Source organism: Mus musculus, chromosome 16 (genome assembly GCF_000001635.26).
Source record: "Mus musculus strain C57BL/6J chromosome 16, GRCm38.p6 C57BL/6J".
In the NCBI taxonomy this organism is placed as follows: Eukaryota; Metazoa; Chordata; class Mammalia; order Rodentia; family Muridae; genus Mus; species Mus musculus.
This window is the reverse complement of record NC_000082.6, coordinates 30256378-30269301: the sequence shown is the minus strand read 5'-3', so window position 1 is coordinate 30269301 and position 12924 is coordinate 30256378. Positions and strand designations below refer to the sequence as shown.

The following is a 12924-nucleotide window of genomic DNA, read 5'->3' as shown; positions in this document are numbered from 1 at the left end:
CGAGTGTGTTCTCTGTGGACGTCTTGGTGTGTGGGTCTCCTGCCTGTGCACCTCACCCTTGTCGCCTAGATTATGAGCAACCTGGATGGATGGCTCCTCACAGTTGAATTTGGGTGGAGAACAGGCCTTTGGGGGAAAATGTGGCTGGTGGGGACTTTAAGAATAGGTTTGGCAGGACTGACAAATGAAAATGTGAACTCAAAATGAATTTCCCAGAGTCACTTTGTGATCTGGCCTTCCTCCCATAATCCCCCAGAGTCTACTGAGACAGGCTTCTGGAATTCCAGAGAATGGGGAGAGGGCTTGAAGCTGGATGCTTATTTCCTACAGGAATCTTTGAATCTCTTTATGCAAACATCCCTCCACAGTGCATACACATATGTGCACATGTCTGCACTCTGGACACTTGAACACACATGGATGGATGGTCGGAGACAGACAGACAGACAGACAGACAGACACACACACACACACACACACACACACACTCCCCCGATGCCGCCTATGGGAGAGAACACAACGATTTGTAGAGATCAAACGCCAGAATTCAAACCATGGTCTGGCAGCCAGATTCCTCTTGTTTGCCCTGACATCTTGACAAATAGGACATGGTGTGTTCCTTGAGGAGCCAAGGCCCTGCACCCACAGGGTATAGAGCTGTTCTCAAACATGGGTGTGAGTCTCCCAGGAAATGCAGGTCCCATGCCCTGCTGTTCCTTGAGGCCACCATCCTGCCATTGACAGGCCAGGCACCACATGGGGCGGATCTGGGTACACTAGATTCCTGGTTGTCTCCCTCTTTCTTTTATTTGTACTGAAAGAAAATGCCTCCTATTAGTCAGTCAGACCTTTGCAGGGTGGGGTGTCATCTGATCATGTGCAAAAGAAGTCATATGTCCTAGCAATCTTTCTAAAGGTGAACGATGGTTAAACAGCCTCAGATCACTTGGATGACAGACTCCCGGCACTGGAGAGTTACACTGCTTCTCTCGGTCATCCCTTCATGCCATATACCTCATATCATCTGAACACTCATATATAATCATACACACATGTACACACAAAACATTCCTTACTCAACCATACCAACCACACAAAGTTACTCTCATTTTTATTATATAGAACATATATGAGTGTATGTATGCATGCACACACAACTCCATTTACTATCACATGTTCAACACACACACGCACACACACATACCCCACTTCACCATTTCATTCATATTCTCACATGCTCACTTCACAAACATACACATCCCCAACTCATGATCACACATGCTCTGTTCACACACACACACACACACACACACACACACACACACACACTCATGTACACATATACACAATATATATGCCAAAAAGAGAAAGTTCATTAAACAAACAAATCAGCAAACACAAGAGACTGGTAAGTTCTAAGTTTCGTCTTAGTGGCAGGATTGAGTGCTGAGCAGGTAGCTGGGTGGCCTCTTAGCCCACACTTATGTTCACAAGGAAATGACTCTCATCTCAGTGTAGCCAGGAGACACTTTTTGTTTTTATTCTGGAGATACTTTTAATGGGCTAGTGGATACTTGGGGTCCCAGATCTGCCAAACCTACAGTCTCAGTTGGATTAGGCATCTGTCTATGGGAACCATTCAGGTCATTTTGTAATCTTTATAGGCCTTGCCCAAGTGACCTTGGTGACATTCCGGGAACAGTCGATCCCCATGAGGGGAGGAACCCTTCTCAGGACTTTGGTCAGCGCTGGGGCTGGATTTAACTGAGCACAGAGCACATGAAATTCTCCTCTGTTTCCGAGGAAAAACCAGGGCTTCTGGCCCCACCTGCCCAGCCCCTCACGGTAGGCCACCTGCCTTACTCCTGGGTCTGTGGGGATTTGGGGACATCTGGCTTAGGGTCCTGGCTGGGACACTGGAAAGGGACTTGTTGCTCTGGGAACAAGTAACTGAGTCCCCTTACCTGCAAGGGGAAGCCCTTGAGTGGATCAGCTAGCCTTGGCTGAGAAAGGCCAGGAAGAACTTAAGGTGGAGGGTGGCCTGGCCTGGCTTTCAGGGGAGCCAGGTGTGAACGGTGGCAGGCAGAGTGGTCACAGGCCATGATCCACCCTGGTTGGTGCCTATTGTCTGACATAATTAGTGCTGCTGTCTCTTCATTCCCAGAGTGTCAGACTTAGATGATAATGTTCACATTCATCCTAGAACTAAATTGAATGTTTGCTATTTGTCAAGCACCATGCAGTACTTTAAATGCACCGTCTAATTGGGGACTAATTTTAACCTTAAGGGCTCAGGTTCTAATCAGGGTAAGGAAATTAAGGCTTTGATAGATGGCAAAGGGGAATCCTTGGAGCCCACACAGCTAGTAAGTACAGTGTCTGGATTTGAACGCAGAGCTGGCTATTCCAACAGAGCCATAGTGCTTCTCCATTAAGAGAAGAGGAGCGGTCATGGAGAGCCACAGGCATTCCGTTCCTTCAGCTTGGTGCCATCTGTTTGGCCAGCCCTGGCCCAGGTGCTGGGATGCAGAGCCAAAATACTGCAGCAGGGGCCTGACCCCTGGGGTCTCAGTCGGGATACAATCTACTAGAACACAGAGCAGAAGGACCCCGTGCTTAGCAAAGAACACCAGTGACCTGCCAGGTGAAGGAGGGACAGTCCAGGAAGGCTTGCTGGAGACTCCTACTGTTCTGGGAGGGTGGGTAGAATAGGAGCAGGCAGTGGGAGGGAGCAGTAGGCAGAGACATACCGCAGCATCACCAAGGGGCTGGAGGCATGGCCGAGCTGGAAAGTGGTAGTATCTAGTCCCACCTTCTTATGTCACAGTGCCAGCTTTCCCATAAAACCAACACAGCAAAGAGCCAAGCCCCCGGTCCTTGGCAACGCACTACAGACAAGGAGTGCTGCTGCAGGGCTCTGGAATTGTTGTCTGTGGGTGGGGTCAAGCCTCACAGCTTATGGGGTGGGGATGGGAGCCCTGGGACCTACCTGTGCCTAGTGTTTTATACTGTTAACCTACGTCTTAGAAAATAGCTTTCTTCTTCATCTTAAAATAGGCTCGTGTTTATTATGTTAAAATATTTTAAAATGTGTACGTATTTTAAAAGCAGAGCCAACGTAGATTTATTAAGGAAAAGTAAGAAAGAACCAAGAGTGAGAGGGGAGTCCAAGGAAAGGATGCCCTGAAACGCTTTTTTAAAAATAGAAATTTTTATTTATTCTTTGTCAATTTCATGCATGTGACCAATATATCATGATCATCTTGATCATATCCGCTGCCAAGCCTCCTCCTTGATAGTTTGTTGCTTTGGTTTCCTTTCAGGGCCACACTAGCAACAGTAAATCTATGCTTTAGGTGTCAAGACTGTGTAGTCAGCGCGGTTCTGGATTAGCCAATGCAGAGGCAGAGCCTCAGTGTTTGCTCTACTGCCTGGGTCTCAAGTAGGCCTGGAGGTGGGGTGGGGTGTCAGGGAGGGCCTGTGCAAGGTGCCAATCTACACTTCCTGTGGCCTTCAGCCCTTTGATTAATTTTGCTGACTTAGAGGAAATGAGGTCAGGTCTGAGGATCAGCCAGGGGCACAGCCCAGACGTTCTTCTTCTTGTTTCCCAGGGACCTCGGAACAAGTAGTGGTATCCAGCCTGCCTGTGAGGTGGATCCCAATGCAGGTGGCACCAGGCACACTGGGGTCAGAACTTGGGCTCCTAGCACCCTGGGAAGGGAGGGGGGCTTGGCTCTGTGATGGTTGACAGGTGGAACAGCTTGGGGGCACATAGGAATGTACCACCAAGGGAGGATTTGGAGAGGATGAAGGCTGTTGCCGTCAGTCAACCGAAACAGATGAATAACACACACATTTCAGAATGGAGGAAAGGCCAGGTGCCCCTCACTTGCTGGAGCATGGGGCGCTGCTGTGTTCGTTCACTGGTCTTTCTAGGTACATAGCATACACCTTCCACAGCCGTGGCCTCTGGTGCAGACCCCGTGCTGTGTCTGGAGTGGGAGTGCCCTGTGACTTGTTCTTCTGAGGGAGGACTAAGGGACCCAAGCCAGGGATATCAAGCCAAGACTGTGATATGCCTTTTTTTTCTCCACTGAGAAGGAAAAGTGTTAGGACTGGGACCGTGGGGATGGCTTGCTCTGCTCCACATGGAACAATCCTGTAAGCGTATCAGTTTTTCCACAGGAAACCTCGAATGACATCTGACCAGAGCTGATCCTTGCCACTCTCAGACCAGATGATGTACAACATACCCAACTCTGGGCTTGGGGCTGTCTCTGTATTTTCTTGTTGTAGCCCTCTGAGACCCCCCCCCCCCACACACACACACACATAGAAGGTAGTCTTGTGCTCACTGGGTTAACGATGAAGTGACACACAGAGAGATTACATCACTTAGTCACAGTACACAGCCAGTCAGAATTTGAGCCCATACTGGCTACAGAGTGCTCACTTTGGGTTACTTTGCAGTGGGGATGAGTCTTGGGCTGGCAATGGATCATTTATTTTCTTTCCTTCCTCCTTTCTTTCTTTCTTTCTTTCTTTCTTTCTTTCTTTCTTTCTTTCTTTCTTTCTTTCATTCTTTCATTCTTTCATTCTTTCGTTCTCTCTTTTTAAAAAATATTTATTTATTTATTTATTTATTTATTTACTTTTATGAGTACACTGTAGCTGTCTTCAAATACACCAGAAGAGGGCATCCAATCCCATTACAGATGGTTGTGAGCCACCATGTGGTTGCTGGGAAGTGAGCTCAGGACCTCTGGAAGAGCAGTCAGTGCTCTTAACCGCTGAGCCATCTCTCCAGCCCCCGGAACATTTTCTTTCTGTGTCTCCATTCCATCCTTGTAGACTAAGACAAGGGGAACTAAACCCAAGAGCGCCCTGTTCTGACCTAAGGACACCCCCAGGGACTGAGAGGGTGACAAGGTTAAGGACACATGCCTATCTGCATAGCTATCTTAAGCCTTGCCTCAGGTACCAGCACCTGAGCTGGAGTGGATAGCTCCCTGGAGCCACTGACCCTAGACTGACCCTGCCACAGGGGCCCATGCCCTTTGCTTACCTGTGGAGCACTGAAGGCAGCTGAGACCCAACCCAACAAGATTCAGGTTGAAAGAGACATGGACAGACAGACATGGGATAACTCTAGACCTGTAGCTGTGAGGAATGAGCCTGCCAGTCCCTACCTATTCTCTGTCTGATACAAAAGCCTTGTGGGATCAGCAGAGATTCTCAGAGCACAGACATAAGCCTGACCCTGACCCCTTAATATCTGAGTCTCATGCTGTAGGAGTCCTGATTTCCCTGCTCTGGTCTTGTCTAGGTTTCAGGTTTCAGGTTTGAGAAAGTTGGGGGTGTGGAAACAGCCCCTCAGACTGCTTCCCAACCCCATGTCCCCTCGGCCCCACAGGGGTCAGACACTCCTCTAACACCTGGGTGGATTTGCTTCACCTGATCTCTATGCCACCGAAAGGTCAGTTTCCTTCAGTGTCGGGATTCTTGACAGTCACCTTTCTCAGGAGCATCTCCAAGCCCTTGCTTTCTAAGGTCAGTGTATGAAGGAGACACCAGGCCAAGCAGATAAGAGGAGGAGGAGGACTGGGTGGCTCAATGGTAACACTTGTCCTCAGGAGGCCCTGGCTTTTCTTCTGTGGTGCTTCCAACCATTGCTCCAGATTTCCTCCTGGCAATGCCAGGGGGCCTGTGGTCTGTGGAGGGCCTCTCGGGTTGTGTCACTTGTCTAATTACTATTCTGTTGTTGTGAAGAGACACCATGACCAAGGACACTTCTAGGAGGAGGCATTTAGTTGGAGGCTGGGTGGCTTACAGTTTCAGAGGGCGAGTCTGTGGTCATCTGGTCTGGAAGCCTGGCAGTGGGCAGGCAGGCATGGTGCTGGAGCAACAGCCGAGAGCTTGCTGATTCACAAGCAGCAGACAGAATGAGAGACTGGGCTTGGCGTGGGTACCAGTGACACACCTCCTCCAACAAGGCCACACCTCCTAACTCTCCTTAAACAGTCCATCAGCTGGGAAACAAACATCCAAATACAAGCCTATGGGGGGAGGGGGTATTCTCATTCAAACCTACGGGGGGGGGGGCAGGTAGTCTCATTCAAACTACCACCCCTGTGCAAAGGCTTCATGGCCCCCACTTCCCTGAATTGTATAGCTTTTTATTCTGAGGGACCTTTTTCTGGAAATTTCGAGTAACAATGGCCAAAGGAGTTAGAAACAGTGGCTAGCACCTGAATACCCCTTGGCATGGTAATAGTTGAGTATCTAGCCTCTTATTCTCATGAGCTCTCTAGGCCATGCTTCTGGCCTGCTGATAGGTCAGGGTCTGGATGGACTTTCCAAGAAAGGGTAGCTGCCTCCTCATCTGCTGGGCTTGCTTTGGGAAGTTCCACCCAACCAACCCGATGGAGTCTGAAGGAGTCAGCAGTGGCCAGCAGGGGGCAGCAGAGAAACAGCCAGAGTAGTTCCTTGCTTGCTTTTATTTTACTTATTTTATTTTTTACTTTTAGTAAAGTCATATGGATTCTATACAATATATTTTCTTTTCTTTCCTTTTTTTTTTTTTGGCTTTTTGGCTTTTTTTTTCGTTTTTTTTTTGTTTTTTTTTTTTTGTTTTTTGTTTTTTTTTCCGAGACAGGGTTTCTCTGTGTAGCCCTGGCTGTCCTGGAGCTCACTTTGTAGACCAGGCTGGCCTCGAACTCAGAAATCCGCCTGCCTCTGCCTCCAGAGTGCTGGGATTAAAGGCGTGCGCCACCACTGCCCGGCCACTACAAGATATTTTCTTATGACTTTTTTTTTGTTCAAATATTCTCTCTGTAATGACAGCACCTTGCAATCTAACAACAGTGAGCATCGTTCCTAACTGCTCGTTTATCCTGGGTCCCCGATCTAAACGAAACGTGCTCATTTAGATCTCACGATCACCATGACATCGTCAGTTCTGTTATTATCCCCAGTTTGCATATGAGGAAGTTGAATCACAGATATTAACATGCCTAAGGTCACTAGACTAGAAAGTCATGAGCCTGGGATTTGAACTCCTGGGGTTTTAACTTCCACAGGTCATGTGACTAGGGGAGCCCAATACCACCATGGTAGTTTGCAAAGTGCATGCCTTCTGAAGGGTGGGGGCTACGGAGCCCCAGTTGGTCTTGCCAGGTGGGCATGTGAACCTGTTGTTTCCAGATAATTCAGAAATGGGGACTTTCAGTACGGAGCTCACAGTTTGTGTGTGTGACCTATGGGACCACCAGGGACTAAACAAAATGCACCCGAAGGCACTCATTTGTGACCAGTTAGTAGATACGACGGTCTTTTAGGTTTTGTTTTCTTTTGTTTTCTTTTGTTTTTGTTTTGTTTGTTTGGTTGGTTTGGTTTCTCCTTTTGTTGTTTATTTGTTTGTTTGTTTGATTGTTTTTAGTTGCTTGTTTTGAGCCAGGACCTCTCAATACATCCCAAACTAGCCGTGAACTTACTGAATTTACTAGTTACCCCAGGCTGGCCCACTAAACTTAAAAGTAAAACCCCTTCGCTACCTCTGCCCCAGCCTCCAGAGCGCTGCGAATGGCACACACACTGCTGAGAACCTCTGTGCTCGACGTTCTTTCTTTTCTTTCTTTAATGAAAATTTAGTAAACTAAAAGCTTGGCCTCCCTTGGGTTTCCTGTAGACCTTTGTGTCTGGATCCTAGAACGTTCCCTGGGACTGGGACAATGGGGAGCAACAGGCAGGCGGGTAGAGCCACACTTGGCACAGTTCTGACGAGCCTAGTCCCTGGGTTGTGTCACCTTCAGCTGACCCAACTACGAGCATGGGGCAGGAGCTGCTCTCAGCTAGGCCTGAAATATGCTGAGCTCTGGCAACCCAGAGGATTCTGTGTTAGAAATTTCCAACTCAGGCTAATCTATTCATATTATAAGTACTATCTCCGATAGTTCCACACTACCTACACCCCTCTCCATCGCCTTTTTGACTCTTTCCACATCGTTCTTCAATCTGGAAAGAACACGAACATTCCAGAAGACCCAAATCTTGGTCTGTCCATGGCCACTAATTTGCAGGGTATCTGGACAGACAATGTGATACCTTTGCTTCCATGAAATGAGAACTAGGCTATCACCCTCCACAAGGCTGCTGCTGTAAGGCGGTGGGAACAAGCTGTTAAAGCCATAAGCTGAAACTGGGGTTCAGTGGTAAAGCTTTCCCAACACGTACTGAGCCTAGTTTCTATCCCCAGCAATGCATCCCCCAAAACACATATGCACCCTTCAAGGGGTTGATTCTCACTCACAGCCTGACATTGCTTGGGGGACTCACCGTTTAGTGATCTGGGCACTGCACTATGACGCCCATATTAAAGGCATTCTTTTTGTTTTGTTTTCTGTCCTCCTTGGATCCAGACGATGTTCCCGGGAGCGTGGTTGTGCTGGGTCTCACTCCTGCTCCTGGCGAGGCTCACCCAGCCTTGCCCCGTGGGCTGCGACTGCTTCGGCAGGGAGGTCTTCTGCTCAGACGAGCAGCTGGCCGACATCCCTCCGGACATCCCCCCACACATCACAGACATTGTCTTTGTGGAGACTGCCTTCACCACGGTGAGGACCAGGGCTTTCAGCGGTAGCCCCAACCTGACCAAGGTGGTCTTCCTCAACACTCAGGTCCGTCACCTGGAGCCCGATGCCTTTGGAGGACTGCCCAGGCTGCAGGACCTGGAGATCACGGGCAGCCCCGTCTCCAACCTCAGCGCCCACATCTTTTCTAACCTGAGCTCACTGGAGAAGCTCACCCTGGACTTTGACAGGCTGGCGGGTCTGCCTGAGGATCTCTTTTGCCACATGGACATCCTGGAGTCCCTCCAACTTCAAGGAAACCAACTCCGAACCTTGCCCGGGAGACTATTCCAGTCTCTGAGGGATCTGAGAACCCTCAACCTGGCTCAGAACCTCCTGACACAGCTGCCTAAGGGGGCGTTCCAGTCACTCACTGGCCTGCAGATGTTGAAGCTGAGTAACAATATGCTTGCCAGACTCCCCGAGGGAGCGCTGGGCAGTCTGAGCAGCCTGCAAGAGCTCTTCCTGGATGGCAATGCCATCACAGAGCTGTCCCCACATCTGTTCTCACAGCTGTTCAGCCTAGAGATGCTATGGCTGCAGCACAATGCCATCTGCCACCTGCCGGTCTCTCTCTTCTCCTCCCTGCACAATCTGACCTTTCTAAGCCTGAAGGACAACGCACTGCGGACTCTGCCCGAGGGTCTCTTTGCCCACAACCAGGGCCTCCTTCACCTGTCTCTTTCCTACAACCAGCTGGAGACCATCCCCGAGGGGGCCTTCACCAACCTGTCACGTCTTGTTTCCCTCACGCTCTCGCACAATGCCATCACTGACCTTCCCGAGCATGTTTTCAGGAACCTCGAGCAGTTGGTTAAACTCTCTCTGGACAGCAATAACTTGACGGCCCTGCACCCGGCTCTCTTTCACAATCTGTCCAGGCTTCAGCTCCTCAACTTGTCCAGGAACCAGCTGACCACGCTCCCCGGGGGCATCTTTGACACCAACTACGACCTCTTCAACCTGGCTTTGCTTGGCAACCCCTGGCAGTGCGACTGCCATCTGTCCTATCTCACCAGTTGGCTCCGTCTTTACAACAACCAGATCTCCAACACCCATACTTTCTGTGCAGGCCCCGCATACCTCAAGGGCCAGTTGGTGCCAAACTTGAAGCAGGAGCAGCTGATATGCCCGGTCAACCCAGGCCACTTGAGCTTCAGGGCCCTGGGGCTAGATGAGGGGGAGCCAGCGGGCAGTTGGGATCTGACTGTGGAGGGGAGGGCAGCTCACAGCCAGTGTGCCTACAGCAACCCTGAGGGCACTGTGCTGCTTGCCTGTGAGGAGAGCCGGTGTCGCTGGCTGAACATCCAGCTGTCTTCCCGGGACGGCTCAGACTCTGCAGCAATGGTCTACAATTCCAGTCAGGAGTGGGGGCTGAGGTCAAGCTGCGGCCTCCTAAGGGTCACTGTGTCTATTGAGGCTCCGGCTGCTGGCCCTTAGGTGCAGCAGATTCGGAAGCCTCAGGGCAGAGGGGAGAGAATGTCTGAAACCAATATAAGGGACATGGCCACAGCTCCAGGGTAGGGAGGAGAGAGGCCTGCTTCACCTAGGGTCTCCTCAACTTCTGTCACCATGCTTTCTTGGAGCCTATGGCCTAACAAGGTCACCCTCAGATCTTCCAAGGTACCCATGGGAACCATGGTCTAGCACAGTGGTTCTCGACCTTTCCAATGTTGTGACCCTTTAATACGGTTCCTCATGCTGTGGTGGCCCCCAACCGTAAAATTATTTCATTGCAACTTTTATAACTGTAATTTTGCTACTATTTGGATGATAATTTTTTTTTTTTGGAGATAGGGGTTTGGCAAAGGAGTCATGACCTACAGGTGGAGAACCACTGGCCTAGAGATTATACGACACCCCCAACCCCACCCCCATCACGGCACAGCGTTTTCCTATTGTTAAGCCCCACCCCGCTCCCTGCTCTGAGTTCTAGCTTTGAGGTGTGTTCACCTCTACTGTACTTATACAAAGTAGAGGCCGTGTCCCTTTAATAGATCAAAAGATCAATAGTCTGTTCTGATCTCTTGGCCTCAATTTTGTTTTCAATGGCTAGAGAGAGGAAGAGGGTGTCCAAGGATCTGAGGTGATTGGAAAAGGGCAGGGCGGGGCTGTGTGGGGAAGGGAGATTGTCTTGGCTGTCTCTCAAGCCGTGTCCAGGAGAAACTGAGGCAAAGCCAGGCTGTGTGGCTCTCAGGAGGGCAGTGGCATTGCCCTCTTCAGCACACAAGATGTCTGTTCCCTGAGGATGAGGAAGAGGAGGGGTAGGGGGAGGGGAAGAGGGGGGGAGGGGAAGAGGAAGGGGAGGAGGAGGGGAGCTGGTGGACTTAGGTAGCTGCTTTGTGTCATGGCTTTCAGGGCATCTGATTCTGGGCTGCTCAGTCACTGAACAGCTCTTCTCTAGTTTCTAAGATGTCTCTGGTGGCCCTCCTCAGCCACCACTCACTGGATGGCCCCTCAGCACTGATGGCCTCATATCTGTGGCTTAGGCTCAGCACTTCCTCCATTCAATTAGCCCCAGCGCATCTAGACATCTAATCAACTCTTGATTCCCACCTTCTGTCCTTGCAACCCCCTGTTCTCGAACCTTCCCGTTCCCCATCCTCAGGCTAAGGAATGGCTCTCTTTCATCTTCCCTTTCTTCTTTCTCACTTCCCCAAGCCCCCTAGAACGTTGCACAACCTCCTACTTGGTTTCAGGGCTGCAGAGTAGAAAGGCCGAGTGAGATGCATGGTGCCCCACCCCCACCGCAGCAGCTCATAGCCCAGGATGGACAGGAGTACGTGGGAGGTACCTCCAAACACAGAGGTCCATGCGTGGGCGTGCCAAGGCCCTGGCGCTCAGGAGGTATCCTAGTTATGTTTCTGTTGTGATAAAACACTGAGCAAACTGAGCCAACTTGGGGGGCAGAGATGGTTTATTTGGCTAATGAGTCACAGTCCATCTTTGTGGGAACTCAGGGCAGGAAGTCAAGGCAGGACTGGAAGTAGAAACGAGGGGCACTGTTTGTTGCTTTCAGGCTTATCTTCAGCTGCCTTTCTAATACCTTGCAGGACCACCTGCCCAGGAGTGGTGCTGTCCACAGTGGGTGGGGCCCTCCCACTCCACCAATCATTAATCAATAAAAAGCCCTCTGCTGGGTGTAGTGGCACACACCTTTAATCCCAGCACCTGGGAGGCAGAAGCAAGTGGATGTCTGTGAGTTCAAGGCTAGCCTGGTTTACGTCGAGAGCTCCAGGCTAGCCAGAACTACACAGCAAGACTCTGTCTCACCATTAATAATGATAACAACAATAAATAAATAATTAAAAGGTCCCTATTGGCTAATCTGATAGAAGCATCTTTTCAACTGAGGTTCTCTTTCCCGATGCCCTTCGCTTGTCCAAGTTGACAAAACTAACCAGCACAGGAGGCCTGGGGAATCCCTGGCCTTGGGGAAGCTACAGGCTGAAACAGAGTGGGAGTTACATGCTGGAGACATGCAAGCCGGGAGGACTGGGCAACACACTGCAGAACAGGCCCCCGAGTCGGGAGAGCAGAGGGGAAGGTCAAGGCTTGGAGCCCAGCCTCCAGGTCTCCCCTGCCTCTAGGGTAGGCTGTGGTGATGAGGAGTATGGGAACTGAAGCTGGGCCCTCTACAAAGGCACCCTTCTGCTGAGCCATCTCTCCAGCCCACTTGGAGGAATCTGTGCTTGTTAAGGACTCTGCAGGCAGTTCACAGAGGCAGGTAGGACTCGCTCCAGCTTATGGTTCAAGCAGTTGGCCCAGAACATGAAGCTAGGGCAACAGCTTGAGCTAGGGTTTGGCTAGAGATGACAACCGACAGGCAAGGGATGCTAAGTAGTTTAACAGCACTTACACAGGTGGATTAAGAGCCCCGATGGTGAATTACAGAAACGCAAACGAACCTAGAATAGGTTCTGTGTTACATCTATTCTATAGGAAGCTCATATGGAGTGGTGTAACAGGGTCCAGACCTTAGCACAGCTGACTCCATGATGGAAGTGGCATTCCGACTGTAAAACTCAGCACATAGACACCGCCACCAGCCAGAATGAAAACAAAGATCTAATCCACCAAGGTCCACAGTTCTAAGAAAGTCTCCACATGAACTAACCTTGCTTTTTGGCTTCTGTAATTATGCTTCTGGCTAACTGTTCTTGCTAACTGAAGAATGTCAACCCAGAATACGGTTTTCGTCCTTAAAAGCTCATTCAGAGAGAGGCTCAGGGCTACGCTGGCATCTGGAATACCCAGTGTAGTAGCCAGCCAGCTACTAAAGACTTTCTTTTGGCTTAAA

At 50.1% G+C, this 12924-nt stretch overlaps 1 protein-coding gene across 1 annotated transcript; it reads left to right on the top strand.

Annotated features, from left to right (window-relative positions):
- The first annotated feature begins 1769 nt into the window (after nucleotides 1–1769).
- Nucleotides 1770–12924, top strand: Cpn2 (carboxypeptidase N, polypeptide 2). Its single transcript, NM_027904.3, has 2 exons — nucleotides 1770–1845; nucleotides 8418–12924. Exon 2 carries the CDS (start codon nucleotides 8421–8423, stop codon nucleotides 10062–10064), a length of 1644 nt encoding a protein of 547 aa, NP_082180.2. The 5' UTR covers nucleotides 1770–1845; nucleotides 8418–8420; the 3' UTR covers nucleotides 10065–12924.